This window comes from Carcharodon carcharias, chromosome 7 (genome assembly GCF_017639515.1).
Source record: "Carcharodon carcharias isolate sCarCar2 chromosome 7, sCarCar2.pri, whole genome shotgun sequence".
Lineage (NCBI taxonomy): Eukaryota > Metazoa > Chordata > Chondrichthyes > Lamniformes > Lamnidae > Carcharodon > Carcharodon carcharias.
The window spans coordinates 1,117,516-1,139,165 of NC_054473.1; the positions used below are offsets into that span (position 1 = coordinate 1,117,516).

At 46.3% G+C, this 21,650-nt stretch overlaps 1 protein-coding gene across 2 annotated transcripts in view; it reads right to left on the reverse strand.

Annotated features, from left to right (window-relative positions):
* Window positions 1–21,650, reverse strand: part of qars1 (glutaminyl-tRNA synthetase 1) — a 96,261-nt gene that overhangs the window by 38,264 nt on the left and 36,347 nt on the right. For both annotated transcript variants that reach the window (XM_041192016.1, XM_041192017.1), the window contains 7 exons: window positions 16,623–16,708; window positions 12,784–12,870; window positions 8,035–8,134; window positions 6,676–6,754; window positions 4,794–4,902; window positions 3,864–3,994; window positions 2,872–2,964 (listed from right to left, as the gene is read on the reverse strand). In XM_041192016.1, coding sequence (XP_041047950.1) covers window positions 2,872–2,964; window positions 3,864–3,994; window positions 4,794–4,902; window positions 6,676–6,754; window positions 8,035–8,134; window positions 12,784–12,870; window positions 16,623–16,708 — 685 coding nt within the window. The remainder of the gene's footprint in view (window positions 1–2,871; window positions 2,965–3,863; window positions 3,995–4,793; window positions 4,903–6,675; window positions 6,755–8,034; window positions 8,135–12,783; window positions 12,871–16,622; window positions 16,709–21,650) is intronic.

A 21,650-nucleotide genomic window follows, 5' to 3' on the forward strand; every position in this document is an offset into this window, starting at 1 on the left:
ATTCCGAGCTTTAACTCAACAGCAAATGCTGGAGCTTCCCAGCAAGTTGCCCAGCTGCTCAGAGAGAATTGAAGCAGGGTTCTGCTGGAAATATTAAGCTGCTTTTCCTCTTCCACATACTGAAAGGCGCTTATGTATTTCTTACATTCACCATTTTCTTTCTCCCAGTCTCTCAGTGGCAGGTCTCATCAGCAGTGCTATCCAAGAGCACTAACTCAACAATGCCCTGCTCACTGATGCTCAGTTTGGGTTCCGCCAGGCCACTTAGCTCCTGACTTTGTTTAAAGCCTTGGTTCAAACATGGACAAAAGAGCTGAATGCCTGAGGTGAGGTGAGAGTGACTGCCCTTGATATCAAGGCCGCACTTGACCGAGTGTGGCATCAAGGAGCCCTAGCAAAACTGGAGTCAATGGAAATCAGGGGGAAAACTCTCCGCTAGTTGGAGTCATACCTAGCACAAAGGAAGATGGTTGGTTGTTGGAGGTCAATCATCTCAGCTCCAGGACATCACTGCAGGAGTTCCTTAAGTGTCCTAGGTCTAATAATTTTCAGCTGTTTCATCAATGACCTTCCTTCCATCGTAAGATCAGAAGTGGGGATGTCCGTTGATGATTGCACAATGTTCAGCACCATTCGTGACTCCTCAAATACTGAAGCAGTCCATGTCCAAATGCAGCAAGACCTCAGGTTTGGCCTGATAAGTGGCAAGGACCATTTATGCCACACAAGTACCAGGCAAATACCATTTCCAACAAGAGAGAATTGAACCATCGCCCCTTGACATTCAATGGCATTACCATTACTGCATCTCCCACTATCAACATTCCAGAAATTACCATTGACCAGAAACTGAACTGGAACAGCCATATAAATACTGTGGCTACAAGAGCAGGTCAGAGGCTGGGAATTCTGCAGCAAGTAACTCACCTCCTGACTCCCCAAAGCCTGTCCACCATCTACAGTTAGGAGTGTGATGGAATACTCTTCACCTGCCTGAATAATTCCAGCTCCAACAAGATGTTTGATACCACGCAGGACAAACCAGCCCGCAATTCTTCTTCATTCTTTCATGAGATGTGGGCATCACTGGCAAGGCCAGCTTTGTTGCCCATCCCTAACTGCCCTTGAACTGAGTGGCTTGCTAGGCCATTTCAGAAGGCAAGTAGAGCATTGCTGTGGATCTGGAGTCACATGTAGGCCAGACCGGTTGAGGAAATCTGCCAGATTTCCTTCCCTACAGGACATCAGTGAACCAGATGGGTTTTTACAACAACCGACTTTACTTTCATGATCATTATTAATATTAGTTTACATTCCAGATTTATTAATTGAGTTCAAATTCTAACAGCTGACCTGGTGGGCTTTGAACCTGTGGCCCCAGAGCATTAGCCTGGATCTCTGGATTATTAGTTCCATAACATTACCATTGGGCACAATCTCCACCTAACGCTTGATTGGCACCCCATCCACTAACTTAGACATTCACTCCCTCCACCACCAACACACAGTGGCAACAGTGTGTACCATCTACAAGTTGCATTGAAGAAACTCACCAAGGCTCCCTAGGCAGCACCTTCCAAACCCAAGACCACTGCCATCTAGAAGGACAAGAGGAGCAGGTAGATGGGAACACCACCACCCCTCCAAATCACTCACCGTCCTGACTTGGAAATATATAGTCGTTCCTTCACTGTTGCTGGGTCAAAATCCTGGAACTCCCTTCCTAACAGCACTGTGGGTGTACCTACACCACATGGACTGCAGCGGTTCAAGAAGGCAGCTCACCACCACCTTCTCAAGGGCAATTAGGTATGGGCAACAAATACTGGCGTAGCCTGCGATGCCCACATCTCATGAACAACTTAAAAAAACATCATATCAAAGCTTTCTGTCTTGCACTCATCTGGATAGCTTGCAAGAAATTACTGACAGTAATGGAGGAACAACAATTTATATTGCATGAGAAGAGTGTGCTGATTGGTTGACAAGAGGACTCTGACTGATGGAGGTGTTGCCATGAAGAATGCAGCATCGAACAGTTAACTGCCCAGCTTTGATCAAATTCAAACTGAGCAAGCTGACTGATTGGTTAAGGCATTGCCCTGGGTTCCCTATTTTTTTGTTAATCCCACCCACTGTCCCACTCTTTCCCCCGGCCATGCATGAATTCCAAACTAATCCCATTGCCCCATATCAATCCCAAACTAATCCCATTGCCCCACTCTCCCTCACCGGCCCTGCATGAATTCCAAACTGATTCCACTGCCCCACTCTCCCCATAGCCCCGTATGTCCCAAACTAAACCCATTGTCCTATATTCTTCCCATAGCCCTGCATCAATCGCAAACTAATCCCCACTGCCCCGCTCTCTCCCCGTAGCCCTGTTTCAATCCCAAACTAATTCCACTGCCCCGCTCTCTCCCCAAAGACCTGTATTAATCCCCAACCTAATCCCCACTGCCCCGCTCTCTCCCCAAAGACCTGTATCAATCCTCAAACTAATTCCACTGCCCCGCTCTCTCCCCAAAGACCTGTATTAATCCTCAAACTAATCCCACTGCCCTGCTCTCTCCCTATAGACCTGTACATTCCATCAACTTCAAATATCTATGTAATTCTCCCTTGAAGGTGTAATCGCCCGTCTGAACCACATCCTGTGGTAAACCAGTGTTCCATCAACTTTCCCTGCAACCTTCTCCAAAGCACTCTTCTGATGACCATTTTAAATTGATGCTACGTCACCACCTCCCCCACTTTCCAGTAGGTGCCAAGCCAACAACCCAAATCGGCAGCATTCCCGAGGAGTCTGCTACACATGTGCAGTGCCTCATTGGGGGAAGAAACTTTCTCTAATCCCTAACTTTGACTTACCGAGCCTGGAATTCTTTGGTACAGAGCGAATGTGTGATATGTTCAATGGAGTCACATAAACAGTGGGTGTAGTCATACGTGGGATAGATACACCTTAAAAACACAGGTAAAAGCAGAGTGAATTCAGAGCACACTGAGCACAGTAGTCATGCAGCAATAGAGCACGGCAACAGCACGGGACAGTCAGTGAGGGCTTCAGAATGCAAGCTGGCAAGCAGCAGCAACAATTGGCAGTTCTACCTTGTCACAGGCAGCAAGATGTCTCAATGCTCTTTACATCAGAAAAGATGACAGGGCAGGAAGTGAAAGTGGAGTGTGTCAGGTTAGGGCAACCCAAGGGCTGGCTGAATGCAGCCTGGATATATGAAGATTGACAGCTGCTTACTAAGAGCCAGACTCTCAATGAGAGTTTTTAATTCCAGGCACTATAACAGTGCAAGATACTGCACCAAATAAAGCCCTGAATCAGTGGTAAAGAGACACACATTAAGGCATTGTGTACAGCAACAGGGCCACAGCAGCTTAGGGGCATGGATGGGGGATTTTAAGGCAATTTTAACCTCATTAAGCAGTTGCCAATTGGCTTCTCTCCCGTTTCTGGTGGTGGGCAGGAAACAGCTGCTCCTTGGCACTTCAGAGTGGAGACTGAGGTGGAGGGGACAGGACGGTTGCTAGGGAAACCTAAACTGTCCTGTAGGCCTGAGGAATACTTCCGCTTTTCTCACACAGGAAAGATAATGACCTTGAATAGTCCATTCTATTGCTGAGTTTCTCACTTGACTTAACTCAAGTCAGAATTAAAGTAGCTGCAAAACATGGCGCCTCTATTGGCACGGAGTGCGGCCTTCCCCAAACCAAACCTATACCCCACACCCCACCCTGGGAGCAGTGCTCGAGTCTGACTGCTAGACACGGGATGTCACTGTTTATAATTTAAAACCCTAATACATTCCACTGATAGTAAACGTGCACAGCCCCAGTGCCCTGTTTACCAGGTATCCCCGGTCCGATGGTGTGGTGTGTATTTAATTCTGTAAGCCACTGGATCCATCTTGCCATCCTCCATAATCAGTTTCATACGAAGTATTACTTCTCCCTCTGCAAACATCCCTTTCCGCATTTCCTGAGAGACAGGTAGAGAAAGAAGGGAGCTTAGGCTGAGGCAGACCCATTCAAGCCTGAGTCAGTTTAATCCAACACAGTAGTGAATTTGTGTTATGTGATCAGACTGGAACACAAATGGATAACACTGACACCTAGGGGAGAAGACCAGTAATGGGTGAGCATTCTCAGGCACTATATGTGGGAAATTCAGCTTGACTCCATGGTTCTAGCAGAACTGTGCAATTAGCAGCACGATAACTCTCACTAGATGGAGCAATCGGCAACAACAGGCCCTTGTACAGAACATGGTTGAGACAGAAATGATTTATTAAAACTCTCCCAGCTGAACCATACAACAATCACCGGTCAGTTGGCACCAACCCTGGCACAGCCACCAACCATCCCCCCCCCCTCCCCCAAAAACATCATTACCCAGCATAATGGCTTTCTGGCTACTTTAGTTTGCAATCCATTCCAGGGACTCTGTAATACTGACACACTCCCCAAAACCCTCACTGGTAAGGACTCTTTTTGCCCTTTGTGGGTCTGGATTCACATGTAGGCCAGACCAGGTAAGGATGGCAGATTTCCTTCCATTGAACCGGATGGGGTTTTTATGACAATCATGATAGTTTCATGTCACCCATACGGAGATCAGTTTTCAATTCCAGATATTTTATTAACTAATTGAATTTATTAAACAATTTAAAACCCACCAGTTGCTGTGGTGGGATTTGAACCTGTGATCCCAGAGCATTACCCTGGGCCTCTAACTGCTAGTACAGAGGCAATACAACTACCCCACCATTTCTCCTTACGTCAAAGAGAACTAGAGACTCCTCGATGGGCCGATCTCTCCAGGGAGATGGGGGTGGGTTGTGTCCTTTGATTTCATCCACTTTCTGGTGACAAGCATACGCCTGATCCCTGCAGGACAGTAAAAGCAACAAGATTCTCAAAACCGAACAATTCAAAAAATCTCAGAAAATATCCCAGATTAAATTTTACTGCCTAATGTTGCTGTTTTAAGGAAGAAAAAGAAAAACTTGCATTTCTGGAGCATCTTTCTTGACCTCAGACATTCAAAATTACATTACAGACAATGTAGTCCTTCTGAGGTGTAATCACTGCTGTAATGTAGGAAACACAGCAGCCAATTCTCACTCAGCAAGGTCCCAGAAAAAGCAATGTGATAACAACCAGATGAGCTGTTTTCATGATGTAGGCTGACGGATAAATATTGGCCAGGGCTCCAGGGAGAACTCCCCTACACTTCTGCAAAATGGTGCCATGGACTATTTAATGTTAACCTGAGAAAGCAGACAGAGCCTCAGTGTAACTGTTTTTCAGAAGGGGAACACTCTCTTCCTCTCTTCTCCCCTTGCCATCAGTCCAAGAGGGATATGGCTAACTGGAACAGCTGCCTCCACTCACACCACTACAGCTGAACAATTATTTTTAATTTAAGTGAGTTTGCTTTTGCTTCGTCCATGCTACACAAACTCTCCGCCATTTTCTCAGAGCAACCAGGATTGAGCAATATGTGCCAGCCCCAAGAGCTGAATGAGCCTTTAAAAACACTCCATTCACTACTCACAAAGCTTGGGATGGAAGGGAGGATGCGAGATAGTGCAATAATTAGAGAGGGCAGAGGCAAGTTGCTTGGGGAGGTGGTGATGGCAGTTGTTTTGGAAGAAATTATACAGCATGTCGGGTGACTACGGTGGTTTGGGAGGACAGCAAGCAGAGGGTTGTGTGATGAATAGTGGATGGGAAGGAGAGGGCTGAAAGGTGGGGGCGGGGATGTGAAAAAATTAACCACTGCTATCCAATAGTTAACATGGTATTGCTTCTTTAATTCTGCCACACTCTGCAGGACTTAAAACCAGAGTTACTCAGAGATAATATCCCAGTGCTATAAACTGCCAGAGATTTTCAGTGTTATGCTTGTGGGAGGAGCCAAGCCACTCAATTCAAATACAAATATCTTCTGGGATTTAATCAAATAGGTTTTCAATTAACACCCTTTTTCAATTAACATATGGTTAATCTTGTTTGGTTCTGGTCATTTGTTTTAAGTATTTAGTAATGTGTCTGTTACCTTCGAAGAGAAATAACAAAAAAAGAGATTCATAAAGCCAGGATAAAATTTAGAGCATCTACAAATTATTTATTATGTGTAATATGAGGAAATAAATAAGCATAATAACTATAAACTAGAACTATGCCTTATTATTTGAGTCAATATATTCACTTCTCTTACATTTTCATCAGTTAGTTTGCCAGTTACATCCCAAGTGAAAGTCGAGCACCAATTGTTCATTTTTATTAATTCTCTCACTTGTGGAGTCAAGACTGAGGGCCATAAACATAAGATAGTCATGAATAACTCACTTAGTTATGGTAGCATCGTGGTTATGTTATTTGCTTAGTAATTCAGAGGCCTGACTAAATGATTCAGATATGAGTTCACATAGCAGCCGGGGAATTTTAAGTAAATAAATCTGGAATAAAAAAACTAGTATCAGTATAGGTGACCATGAAACTACTGGATTGATACTAGGTAACAAGCAAGGGAGAAAGGATTAGGAGGTTATGCTGATAGGGTTAGATGAAGAAGGGTGGAATGAGGTTCATTTGGAGCATAAATTTTAAAATGGGCCTGATGGGTAGATTGGCGCAATCACTAACATGACCCACCTTTTAATGAGTTCCACCGCCCATTCGTACAGCTGGTCAAAATAGTCAGATGCATGAGTCACGGCATACGGCTTGTAACCTTGAAAAAGTAATCAAGTAACTGCAGTTAGCAGCAGGCCAATTCTGCTCTGTCCCTAAGCTACTCAGCCAGCGTTCAGTTGGCACAGATAATTTTAAGCAAACCGTCCTGAATGTGCAGGTTTCTCTCTTACATTTCCTAACTAACTCTCTCTCCTTCATTTTACCCAAAAGTAGAATCGATCTGGATCAGCAGTTATCAGGGACAAAACCTGTGTACTCCAATCACCAGAGGTAATGTCAGTAACACATTGAAGGGCTTCTTGTCCTTTCTGGATTAGCCAGATTGGACCAGAGTCAAGAGTCCAATGCTCTCTTCCTGTAGCTACCATTCAAAGTGCCGTCACCAGCTGTCCCTCGATTCGAGGATGACATCTACTCAGGGTTACGAGTTTCTGCCATGGGTCTGCTTGTTACTGAACAGGCCAATTCTCGACCCGCAGATCTTTGGACACATGGGGACATCCCATGTGTTAGTGGGATCTGGAGTGTGGGATTCCACCTCCACTGCCGCTCCACCTCATCATTTAAGGTTTGGATTCAAAGAGTGATGTAGCTGTCAGGGACAGGTTTTCGCAATTTTGACTGATTGGTAGCAAGCTTTTCCCAGTCATTAATGCCAATGCTTCAAGGAGAGCTTCAGAGTGTCCTTGAAGCATTTTCTTTGTCCTCGCCTGAACACTGGCAATTCGAGAGCTGAGAAAACAGGATCTGGCAAGTGGAGACATTTTTCGGCCACCTGAAGAGTGTCCAGCCCATTAAATTGATTTCTGAGGCGTTTTGCCTGAATGCTTGTGGAACTAGCTTCAAGAAGGACACTAGCGTTTGTTTGGCGGTCCTCCAATTAAATCTGAAAATTCTCCGTGTCACTGATAGACAGCTCAGGTCTCACTGCAGTACAGGAACTTGCAGAGGTTTGTTGTCATTAAACAATCACTTTCATAGTTGATAGAAGGCAAAGCTGGCCTGGTGTGTGATCTCCCTATGGGGGCCTTTTGAGAGAGGTGGTTGTCAAGGTATGGGAAGTGCTCAACATAATCCAGGGTCTCTCCTTCAACATGTCTGGGATCAATGGGGAGCCCGTGTGGCACCAGGGTCGGGGGGAGGGGGGCCTCGGAGACAGGGGCTGCTCAGCACCAGCAGTCTGACTGCACGGGTGCTTCTTCTGAGAAATGGCACAGAAACAAATTGTTACAAATCAACACAATATACAAAAGGCCCCAGAGTTAACATGAAAACATGACTGGACCTGTCTGGATTTCTGCCCATCCTGTTACATACCTAACCATTCCACAATGTCCCTGATACCCCGGAAATATTTCTCCTCTTCTTTCTCTGGGTTTGTATCGTCATAGCGAAGGAAGCAGATTCCGCCATTCGCCTGTAATTAATGTTAAACTCAGTAAATATAACTTGGAATTATAGAGCACTTTTAGCCCTCACCCTGGGAGGGAGTTGTCGAGTGACAGAGACTGAATATTTCACTAGAAAGATCTTACAGCTCTTCAACAGCCAAGGAGGATGGGGTTCAGAAAAGCAGTTTAGACTCAGTTCACTTTTCATTCATAGGATGTGGGCATCGCTGACTGGGCCAGCATTTATTGCCCATCCCTAATTGCCCTTGAGAAGGTGGTAGTGAGCTGCCTTCTTGAACCGCTGCTGTCCATGTGGAGTAAGTACATCCACAGTGCTGTTAGGGAGGGAGTTCCAGGATTTTGACCAAGTAACAGTGAAGAAAGAGAGATATAGAGCCTTGGTGAGTTGCAGCAGTGCATCTTGTAGATGGTACACACTGCTGCCTCTGTGCATTGGTGGAGGAGGGAGTGAATGTTTAAATTGGTGGATGGGGTGCCAGTTAAGCGGTCTGCTTTGTGCTGGATGGTGTCAAACTTCATGTTGTTGGAGCTGCACTTACCCAGGCAATTGGACAGTATCCCATCACACCCCTGACTTGTGCCTTGGAGATGATCGTCAGGCTTTGGGGAATCAGGAAGTGAGTTATAAGCTGCAGAATTCCTGTGCTCTGATCTGTTCTTGTAGCCAAAGTATTCATATGGCTGGTCCAGTTCTGTTTCTGGTCCATGGTAATCCCCAGGATGTTGACAGTGGGGATTCAGAGATGGTAATGCCATTGAATGTCATGGGGTGATGATCAGATTCTCTCTTGTTGGAGATGGTCACTGCTTAGCACTTGTGTGGCACAAATGTTACTTGCCACTTACCAGCCCAAGTCTGACTGCTGTCCAGATCTTGCTGTATTTAGACATGGACTGCTTCAATATCTGAGGAGTCACGAATGGTGCTGAACATTGTGCAAACGTCAACAAACATCTTCCCTTCTGACCTTATGATGGAGGGAAGGTCATTGATGAAGCAGTTGAAGAATGTTGGGCCTAGGATTTTAGCCTGAGGAACTCCCTGCAGCGATATCCTGTGACTGAGATAATAAGTCTCCAACAACGACAACGATAAGAACACAAGAAATAGGAGTAGGCCATTCAGCCCCTCGAGCCCTCTCCCCCATTCAATGAGGTCATGGCTGATCTACTTCAACACCATTTTCCAGTTATCCCCATATCCCTGGATGTTTTTAATATGTAGAAATTTATCAATCTCAGTCTTGAACATACTCACCTACTGAACCTCCACAGCTTCTGGGGCAGAGAATTCCAAAGATTCACCACCCTCTGGGTGAAGAAATTTCTCCTCATCTCAGTCCTAAATGGCCTGCCCCTTAATCTAAGACTGCATCCCCTGGTTCTAGATCCTCCTCCCCCAGCCAGGGGAAACATCCTTCCTGCATCTACCCTGTTGAGACCTTAGAGAATTTGGTATATTTGAATAAAATCACCTCTCATTCTTCTGAACTTCAGAGAATAAAGGCCCAGTCTAGTTAATCTTTCTTCACTGGTCAATCCCTCCATCCCAGGAATTCGTCTGGTGAACCTTCATTGCATTCCCTCTATGTCAAGTATGTCCTTCCTTAGGTAAGAACACCAGAACTGCACGCACTACTCCAGCTGTGGTCTCGCCAAGGCTGTATACAATTGCAGTGAGACATCTTTACTCCTACCCCAATCCACTTATAATAAAAGCCAACATATCACTTGCCTTAATTTCTTGCTGCACCTGTCTGTTAGCTTACAGTGAGTCACAAACAAGGACACCCAAGTCCCTTTGAAGTTCACCGCTTCCCAGCCTCTCACCATTTAAGAAATACTCTGTATTTCTGTTTTTCCTACCAAAGTGGATAACCTCTCATTTCTCCACATTATATTCCATCTGCCAAATTTTTGCCCACTTGCTTAGCCTTTCCAAAGCCCCTTGAAGCATCTTTACATGCTCCTCACAACTCATACTTCCACTTAATTTTGTGCCATCTGCAAACTTGGAAATATTACATTTAATCCCCACATCCAAATGTGCTCTAATTTTGTTTACTGAACGCGTGAGGCCTTATCAAAAGCTTTCTGAAAATCTAAATATACCACATCCGCTGGTTCCTCTGATCAATTCTGCTAGTTACATCTTCAAAAACTCCAACAGGTTTGTTAAAAATTATTTACCTTCCATAAATCCATGTTGACTCTGCCCAATCCTATCATTATTTTCTAAGTCCTGTTGCCACATCCTTTATTATAAATTCTAACATTTTCCCCAGGACTGATGTCAGGCTAACAACTCTGTAGTTCCCTGTTTTCTCTCGCCATCCTTTTTTAAACTGTGGGGTTACATTTGTCACTTTCCAATCAGCAGGAACCATCCCAGACTCTACAGAATTTTGAAAAATGACCACCAATGCATCTACTATCTTTACAACTATCTCTTTCAACATTCTGGAACGTAGACCATCAGGTCCCGGGTCTTCCTTTATGCTGGGTATGACTCAAATCGGTGGAGTTTTCTACTCGATTCCCATTGACATTTTGTTTGGCAACTTGCTGCCACACTCTGTCAAATGCTGCCTTGGTGTCAAAGGCAGTCACCCTCACCTCAACCTCCTCAGGTCAGCACCGACTCCAGATCCACAGCAATGTGGTTGACTCTTAAATGCCCCCTGAAATGGCCGAGCCACACAGTTGTAACAAACCGCTACAAAGTCACAAAAAGGAATGAAACCGGACAGACTACTTGGCATCGACCTAGGCATGAAGTGTCGTGGCATCAGGTCAAACATGGGCAAGTAAACCTCCTGCTGATTACCACATACCGCCCTCCTTCAGCTGATGAATCAGTGCTTCTCCATGTTGAACACCACTTGGAAGAAGCACTGAGGATGGCAAGGGTGCAGATGTCCATCACCAAGAGTGGCTCAAAAGTACCACTACTGACCGAGCTGGCCTAAATGACATCGGTGCTAGACTGGGCCTGCTGCAGGTGGTGAGGAAAGCAACAAGAGGGAAAAATATATTTGACCTCATCCTCATCAATCTGCCTGCTGCAGATGCATCTGTCCATGATACCATCATTGGAGTGATCACTGCACAATCACTGAGGTATCCTCTGTTGTGTCGTGTGGTAATATCACCTTGCTAAATGATTGCAAACAGATCTAGCAACTCAAGGCTGGGCATTCATGAAGCGCTGTGGGCCATCAGCAGCAGCAGGATTGAACTCAGATCCAATCTGTAATCTCATGGCCCAGCATATCACCCATCAATACCATCAAGACAGGGGGTCAACCCTGGTTCAATGGAAAGTGTAGGAGGGCATGCCAGGAGCAGCACCAGGCATACTTAAAATTGAGGTGCCAACCTGGTGAAGCTATAACACAGGACATCATGCATGCCAAACAGCATAAGCACCAAGTGACAGACAGAGCTCAGCGATCCCACAACCAACGGATCTGAGGGTGAGGTGAGAGTGACATCAAGGCCGCATTTGACAGAGTGTGGCATCAAGGGGCCCTAGCAACACTGGAGTCAATGGGAATCTGGGGGAAAACTCTCCACTGGTTGGAGTCATGCTCAGCACAAATGAAGGTGGTTGTGGATGTTGGGAATCAGTCATCTCAGCTCCAGGACATCACTGCAGGAGTTCCTCAGGGTAGTGTCCTGGGCCCAACCATCTTCAGCTTCATCAATGACCTTCCATCCATCATAAGGTCAGAAGTGGGGGTGTTCGTTGATGATTGCACAATGTTCAGCATCATTCTCGACTCCTCAGATACTGAAGCAGTCCTTGTCCAAATGCAGCAAGACCTGGACAATATCCAGGCTTGGGCTGACAAGTGGCAAGTAACATTCACGCCACACAAGTGTCAGACAATGACCATCTCCAACAAGAGAGAATCTAACCATTGCCCCTTGATGTTCAATGGCCATCACTGAATCCCCCACGACCAACATCCTGAGGGTTACCATTGAGCAGAAACTGAAATGGACTAGCCGTATAAATGCTGTGGCTACAAGAGCAGGTCAGAGGTTAGGAATCCTGTGGTGAGTAACCCACCTCCTGACTCCCCAAAGCCTGTTCACCATCTACAAGGCACAAGTCAGGAGTGTGATGGAATACTCCCCACTTACCTGGATGAGTGCAGCTCCCACAATGCCCAAGAAGCTTGACACCGTCCAGGACAAAGCAGCCCACTTGATTGGCACCACATTCACTCCCTCCACCACTGATGCACAGTAGCAGCGTGTGTACCATCTACAAAATGCACTGCAGGGATTCACCAAGGCTCCTAAGACAGCACCTTCCAAACCCAAGGTCACTATCGTCTAGAAGGACAAGGGTAGCAGATAGATTGGAACACTATCACCTGGAAGTTCCCTTCCAAGTCACTCACCATCCTGACTTGGAAATATATCGGCCATTCCTTCACTGTCGCTGTGTCAAAATCCTGGAACTCCCTTCTTAACAGCACAGTGGGTGTACCGACACCACATGGACTGCAGCGGTTCAAGAAGGCAGCTCACCTCCACCTTCTCAAGGGCAGCTAGGGATGGGCAATAAATGCTGGCCCAGCCAGCGACGCCCACATCCCATGAATGAATAAAAAAAGAGATAACTGCTCCTGGGAATGCTCACCATGGCGTAGTCGAAGTTGAAGTTGATGGCCTTTGCATGGCCGATGTGGAGAATACCGTTGGGTTCTGGTGGAAACCGTGTTCGTACCTGAGAATTTAAAGGAACAATAAACAATCTGCGGAATCAAATTGACCAGAGTCATGATTCCTAATGTCTCAACGCATTTGCTTTCTGATTAATTCCCATCAGATAAAGACGTATGGGCCAGACTTTCAACCCAATGTGGGGATGGGGAGGCGAGGTCTCCGATTGAAGGGAGTGAGGGAGGGGGGGGGGGGGGGAGGCGAGGTCTCCGATTGAAGGGAGTGAGGGGGGGGGGGGGGGGGAGAGGTCTCCGACTGAGGGGGATGAGGGGAGGAACCAGGTCTCTCAGCGAGGGGGGGAACCAGGTCTCTCAGCGAGGGGGGGAACCAGGTCTCTCAGCGAGGGGGGAGGGAACCAGGTCTCTCAGCGAGGGGGGGGAACCAGGTCTCTTAGTGAGGGGGGGAACCAGGTCTCTCAGCGAGGGGGGGAACCAGGTCTCTCAGCGAGGGGGGGGGAACCAGGTCTCTCAGCGAGGGGGGGAACCAGGTCTCTCAGCGAGGGGGGGGAACCAGGTCTCTCAGCGAGGGGGGGGAACCAGGTCTCTCAGCGAGGGGGGGGAACCAGGTCTCTCAGCGAGGGGGGGGAACCAGGTCTCTCAGCGAGGGGGGGAACCAGGTCTCTCAGCGAGGGGGGGAACCAGGTCTCTCAGCGAGGGGGGGAACCAGGTCTCTCAGCGAGGGGGGGAACCAGGTTTCTCAGCGAGGGGGGGGAACCAGGTCTCTCAACGAGGGGGGGGAACCAGGTCTCTCAGCGAGGGGGGGGGAACCAGGTCTCTCAGCGAGGGGGGGAACCAGGTCTCTTAGTGAGGGGGGGGAACCAGGTCTCTTAGTGAGGGGGGGAACCAGGTCTCTCAGCGAGGGGGGGGAACCAGGTTTCTCAGCGAGGGGGGGGAACCAGGTCTCTCAGCGAGGGGGGGAACCAGGTCTCTCAGCGAGGGGGGGAACCAGGTCTCTCAGCGAGGGGGGGAACCAGGTCTCTCAGCGAGGGGGGGAACCAGGTCTCTCAGCGAGGGGGGGAACCAGGTCTCTCAGCGAGGGGGGGAACCAGGTCTCTCAGCGAGGGGGGGAACCAGGTCTCTCAGCGAGGGGGGGAACCAGGTCTCTCAGCGAGGGGGGGAACCAGGTCTCTCAGCGAGGGGGGGAACCAGGTCTCTCAACGAGGGGGGGAACCAGGTCTCTCAACGAGGGGGGGAACCAGGTCTCTCAGCGAGGGGGGGGAACCAGGTCTCTCAGCGAGGGGGGGGAACCAGGTCTCTCAGCGAGGGGGGGGAACCAGGTCTCTCAGCGAGGGGGGGGAACCAGGTCTCTCAGCGAGGGGGGGGAACCAGGTCTCTCAGCGAGGGGGGGGAACCAGGTCTCTCAGCGAGGGGGGGAACCAGGTCTCTCAGCGAGGGGGGGAACCAGGTCTCTCAGCGAGGGGGGGGAACCAGGTCTCTCAGCGAGGGGGGGAACCAGGTCTCTCAGCGAGGGGGGGGAACCAGGTCTCTCAACGAGGGGGGGAACCAGGTCTCTCAGCGAGGGGGGGGAACCAGGTCTCTCAGCGAGGGGGGGAACCAGGTCTCTCAGCGAGGGGGGGGAACCAGGTCTCTCAGCGAGGGGGGGGAACCAGGTCTCTCAGCGAGGGGGGGAACCAGGTCTCTCAGCGAGGGGGGGGAACCAGGTCTCTCAACGAGGGGGGGAACCAGGTCTCTCAGCGAGGGGGGGAACCAGGTCTCTCAGCGAGGGGGGGAACCAGGTCTCTTAGTGAGGGGGGAATGAGGTCTCTCAGTGTGTGTGGGGGAGGGGGGGGGGGGTTGAGGTCCAGTTCCACTGTTACTTTCTCATGGCAATGCCTCAGCCAACCAGGGTTGACTTGCCAACCAATCAGCACCCATTTTTCCTGTAGTATAAATTGGATATTTTGAGATTTGACATTCTTGGTGTTGTCCTGATGAGCGCAAAATGAAAAGCTTCAACAAAATGTCTCATTTCAGCAATATTCAAGTTCTGTACTGCCAAGCAACTGAACGTATTTTTCTTGAAGATGTTGAATTATTTCTTTAACCGTTTCCCAGTTTGTTGACAGCCATGCCTTTTAGTCTATTTACCCAATTAACCTTAGCCAATTCTCCCCTCGTGCCTGTGTGACTGGCTTTAAGTTTAAGATCCCTGTTTGTGATTGGAGTGTGTCACCTTCAAATTTAACACGAAATTCAATTGTATTATGACCATTAGTTCCAAACTGATTTTTTTTGCTATGAGGTTACTGAATTAACCCTGTTGCACATCACAGTACTAGATCTAAAATAGCTTTACCCCTGGTTGATTTCACAACATATTGCTGTAGGAAACAGTTTTACAAACTCACCTTCTAAATCACCTTTAACAATTTGATTGGTCTAGTCTATAAGATGATTACAGTCCCCCACAATTATTACATTGCTTTGTTACATGTTCCAATAATTTCTTGTGTAAAGCTCCATCCAATGGTATAACTACTGTTAGGTGGCCAGTGTAGTTTTGTAAGCAGGATTTATGTTGCTTTCATAACATAAAACTGAGATCGGATTTTCAAACAAAGAAGAACTGGCTGAAGTTCTCCGCCAGATGTTTCCTCACTGGTGTCTCATCAAAAGCAATGCTTCCCATTAATTCTGATGAAATTTTGGCAGTGACAAGAGAAAGCGGACAGGGTAGGACAACAGGGCCTTTTGCCCTGCCTAACTGGTTTGTGGACAAAAGAACATTTACAAACCACTGCTCTACACTCTCACAACAGGAATGAACATTAGTGACGCCCTGGCTCAAGCACAACAGCAACAGGTATCATCGGCTGCAGGAGGGAAGAGTAAACTGATGGGTGGAGTGAGCATGACACCTGATCTTCTCTGTGCCTGCTTTATCCCTTTCTGCTATCTCTCTGCTCTGCTGCCTTACTGTAGCAACAAAACAGCAGGAAGCTGACGGAAAACAGCATGAATTCCCACATAAAAGAGGCCATTTGGCCCATTGTGCCTGTGGTAATACAACCACGATAGCCTCATTTCTCTATGAACTTGACGGGTCAAATGGCCTCCTTCCGTGCTCTAGCAACTCTATGTGCATTGAACCTTTAAATATTTTTCTTCTACAGATGTATCCCTCGTTTATACTGTGACTCGCTTTTCCCAGCTGTTCCTTCCACATTCAAGTAACTGTGTGTGGCAGTGTTCCTTCTCCCCTCCTAGCAAAAGTTCCCAGTTGGTGGCTCCTTGTGCCCTACCCACTGACCATACTCCAACAGACTGATTCAGCATCAGTGTAACAACCTGCCAACAGTTTAGTTACTCTACACAGGGAGCAATGGTACCATCTCCTAGTCACTGATCCACAATGGAAAATGGAGCAGCTGCAGATATTGCTATCAATGTATTCACAGCACGAAAACAGGTTAATTTGGTTCGAATGGTTTGTGTTGGTGGTCATGCTCCAAATAAGCCTCCTTCAAACCCTCTTCATCTAATCCCAGCAACACATTAGCGACATGGAATTATCTGGAGACCCTGCATGCTGCTGTAATACTCATGGACTTCAGTCTTTAGTCTTCGAAAGATATTAGCTACTGAAAAACAACCTGCTGGTTTCAGCATCTCACATTGCTTCACTCAACGGAATGCAACACTGGCCAGGGGGGTGACAGGAAGATACAGAGCAGCTGCAAACCCATCCCAGGTGAGGGATTGGCTGAGAGAAGCAAAGCCTGGGACAGGCTCAGTTGGTTGACTGAAAGCAACATACCTGGCCTCCTGTAATTTCCAGATGCTTCTGCAACAGGTTCATGGTGTTCGCAGTGACTGTGTAACCATCTGTCTTAAAATTTTCACCTATAATTAAAACAAAAAGAAAATCACCATATTCTACAACTGGAAGTGAACAATCTTGGAATAAACAGGGTAAAATCCAGATTTATAGAAAGCCTGCTCCCTCTACCAAATGTCACATGACCACAGATACACACTGATGTACACAGCACAGCAGACCATTCATCTTTGCGTTTCTGCTTACCCATTCTGAAATCTAACACTATTCCCATTCTCCTGATCTTTCCCAATGGCGCTTTATCAATCCCCAAACTAGGCCCACGCCCCCACTTTCTCCCCATAGCCCTGTATGAACCCCAAACTAATCCTACTGCCCCATGCTCTCCCTATAGCCGTGCGTCAATCCCAAACTAATCCCACTGCCCCGCTCTCCCCATAGCCCTGTATCAATCCCAAAGTGATGGACGGAGTCATCAACAGTGCTATCAAGCGGCACTTACTCAGCAATAACCTGCTCACTGACGCTCAGTTTGGGTTCCGCCAGGGCCATTCAGCTCCTGATCTCATGACAGCCTTAGTCCAAACATGGACAAAACAGCTGAATTCAAGAGGTGAGGTGAGAGTGACTGCCTTTGACATCAAGGCAGCATTTGACCGAGTGTGGCATCAAGGAGCCCTAGCAAAACTGGATTCAATGGGAATCTGGGGGAAAACTCTCTGCTGGTTGGAGTCATACCTAGCACAAAGGAATGTGGTTGTGGTTGTTGGATATCAATCATCTCAGTTCAAAGGCATCACTGTAGGAGTTCCTCAGCGTAGTGTCCTAGGCCCAACCTTTGTCAGCTGCTTTATCAATGACTTTCTCTTCATCATAAGGTCAGAAGTGGGGATGTTCGCTGATGACTGCACAATGTTCAGTGCCATTCGCAATTCCTCAGATACTGAAGCGATACGTGCCTACATGCAGCAAGACCTGGACAACATTCAGGCTTGGGCTGATAAGTGGCAAATGCTCATGCCTCACAAGTACCAGGCAATGACCATTTCTAGCAAAAAAGAACCTAACCATTTCCTCTTGAATTTCAATGGCATCACCATCACTGAATCCCCCACTATCAACACCCTGGGGGTTACCATCAACAGAAACTGAACTGGACTAGCCATATAAATACTGCAACTACAAGAACAGTTAAAGGCTGAGAATTCTGCGGAGAGTAACTCACCTCCTGACTCCCCAAAGCCTGTCCACCATATACAAGGCACAAGTCAGGAGTGTGATGGAATATTCCCCACTTGCCAGGATGAGTGCAGCTCCAACTCATTCAAGAAGTTGGGATTCCATGCAGGACAAAGCAGCCCACTTGACTGGCACCCCATCCATCACCTTCAACATCAACTCAATCCATCACCAATGCACAGTGGCAGCAGTGTGTACCATCTATAAGATGCGCTGCAGCAACTCACCAAGGCTCCTTCAACAGCACTTTCCAAACTCATGACCTCTACCACCTAGAATGACAAGGGTAGCAGACGTATGGGAACACCACCATCTACAAGTTACCCTCCAAGCCACAAACCATCCTGGCTTAGAACTATATCACCATTCCTCCACTCTCTCCCCATAGCCCTGTATCAATTGTGTATGAGAGGACAATAAAATATTAGACAGTGTCATGTGCCTGATAACTATGCAGTGACTTGTACTGCCGAGAGTGAGTATGTGGCGAGGACAGTGAATGGTTTGTGAACACATTGAACAGCAACCACCTGGGTGACAAACCAAAGCATTGCCTGCTGCCTACTCCTATTGCTTTAAGACCTGCAACATTGCTCCCCCACCACCATCATACACATCCCTCCCCCACATAGAAAGGAAGATGAGAATACCAAGGAGATAAATGTTCATTATCTGATGCACCCCGGAATTCACTGGCCTTGCTCTGCCTCTTCCCGTTTCAGACACAATATTTATTCATTCTTCATTGGAAAGCAGCATGAAAAACTGATGCGAAATCCCCATTGCGAATGCAGATAGACCTAATGTCGCTGTGCGAGGAACTCCATGTTGTTTCGCTGCTAGTGAGATACTACACAATGCCAAGCCACAGTTTGGGCACTGTTAGCTGTTTATTAATTGTGCCTTATTGTATGCAGGTACTAGGTATTTACTGGGAATTCATTTGTGCTCTTATAGAAATAGAGAATGTTTTAAGGGCAAAAAGCACATTAGGAAAATTAAATCTTGATAAACACATAGTTAAGTTCCTACGCTTCAGTGACCCAAAGACGACAAAGTTATTTTTAGTGATGCTAATGCTCCTGATGGGTATTTGAGTGCAGCTGGTATATTTTTGAAGGGTGAGAAGAGAAAATGTCTCCCCGTTAGCTTGGGAAGCTAAGAAAATAAAAAGGGCTGTTAAACATATTTTGGCTGCTGAAATAAAAGCAAAATATTGAGGATATTGGAAATCTGAAACAAAAACAGAAAATGCTGGAAAAAACTGAGCAGGTCTAACAGTATCTGTGGAGAGATAAACAGAGTTAGTGTTTCGAGTCTGTATGACTTCTTCAGGCTGCTGAAACACTGGCTTTGAAGAGGCAGTGGATATGGGACTCTTTTTACCAAATATTTTAACTGAGATTCTACACAGGGGGTGTACTATAGATTGTATGCCTATTGAATAGGAACATAGGTGCAGGAGGAGGTCATTCAGTCCATCGAGCCTGCTCCGCCATTCTATATGATCATGGCTGACCATCTACTTTAATGCCTTTTCCCCCACACTATCCACATATCCCTTTATTTCACTGGCATTTAGAAATCTGTCAATCTCTGCTTTAAACATACTCAATGACTGAGCTTCCATAACCTCCTGGGGTAGAGAATTCCAAAGATTCACAACCCTCTGAGTAAAAAAAAAATTCTTCTCACCTCACTTATAAGTGGCTCCCCCCTTATTTTGAAATTGTGTCCCCTGGTTCTAGGCTTCCCAACTAGGGAAAACATCTTACCTGCATCTGCCCCATCTGTCTCTAAGTGTTTTATGATTTCAATTAAATTACCTCTCATTCTTCGAAACTCTAGAGGATAAAGGTCTAGTTTCTCCAATCTCGATTCATATGACAGTCCCACCATCCCGGGAACCAGTCTGGTGAACTTTCACTGCACTCTCACTATGGCAATAATAAACTTCCTGAGGTAAGGGGACCAAAACCACACACAATACTCCAGATATGGTGTAACCAAGGTTCTATACAATTGAAGCAAGACTTCACTACTCCTGTACTCAAATCCCCTTGTAATAAAGACTAACATACCATTAGCCTTCCTAATAACCTGCTGCACCTGCATGTTAGCTTTCAGAGACTTATTGATGAGGACACCCAGGTCCCTTTGTTCATCGACACTTTCTAATCTCTCACCATTTAAGAAATATTCTGCACATCTGTTCCTCCTACCAAAGTGGATAACCTCACATTTTTCCATTTGCCATGTTCTTGCCCACTCACTAATTCTGTTCAAATCTTCTTGAAGCCACTTTGCATCTTCCCCACAACATATATTCCCACCTAGCTGTGTATCATCCGTGAACCTGAAAATATTACATTTGGTGCCCACATTCAAATCATTGATATATATTGTGAACAGCTGGAGCAAAAGTACTGATTCCTGCAGCACCTCACTAGTCACAGCCTGTCAATGTGAGAATGACCCCTTTATTCCTACTCTGTTTTCTGCCTGTTGGCCAATCCTTAATCCATGCCAGTATATTACCTCCTATCCCATGTGCTTTAATTTTGCTGACCAACCTCCGATGGGGGAGGCATCAAAAGCCTTCTGAAAATCCAAGTATACCACATTCACCAACTTCCTTTTATCAATTCTGTTAGTAACAGCCTCAAAAAACTCCAACAGATTCCTCAAACATGATTTCCCATTCATTAATCCATGTTGATTCTGCCCAATCAAATCATTATTATCCAAGTGTCCATTTGTCACATCCTTTATAATAGATTCTGGCATTTTCCCTAATACTGATGTAAGGCTAACAGGTCTGTAGTTCCCTGCTTTCTCTCTCCCTCCCTTCTTAAATAATGGAGTGACATTTGCTATCTTCCAATCTGCAGGAACCATTCCAGAATCTATGGAATTTTGGAAGATGATCACCAATGCATCCAATATCTCCATAGCCACCTCTTTCAACACTTTGGGATGTAGATCATCAGATCCTGGAGATTTATCAACCATCAGTCCCATTAATTTCTCTAATACACCCTTCTTACTAATACTAATTTCCTTCAATTCCTCATTTTCCCTAGTCCCTTGGATCTCTACTTCTGGGAGATTTCTGTATCCTCCTCAGTGAAGACAGACACAAAGTAATCATTTAGCTTCTCTGCTGTTTCTCTATTCCCCATTATAAGTTCTCCGGACCCAGCCTGTAATGGACCCACATTTGTTTTAACCAAACATTTCCTTTTTACATCCCTACAGGAACTTTTACAATTTGTTTTTGCTAGTTTACATTCATATTCTATTCTCCCTTTCTTTATCAGTTTCTTGGTCCTCCTTGCTGTATTCTAAAATCTTCCCAATCCTCAGGTTCAGTGCTATTTCTGCTAACTTTATAGGCCTTTTATTTTAATCTTATACAATCCTTTAACTCCCATTGTTAGCTACGGTTGACTGACTTTTCTCTTTGGGTTTTTGTGCCTTAAAGGAATGTATGATTGCTGTAAACTATGTAATAATTCTTGAAAGACTGTCCGTTGCATATGTATGGTCATACATATTAATGCATTTTCCCAATCTACCTCAGCCAATTTGTCCTTCATGTCTTCATAATTTCCTTTGTTTATATTTAACAACCTGACTTCAGACTGAACTACCTCACTTTCGAGCATAATGTAAAACTCTATCATATTATGGTCATGTGTTACATAAGTGAATGTTACGTAGGTAATTGTTCCTTGCAGGATAATGCACACTCTAGAAAAGTGTGAG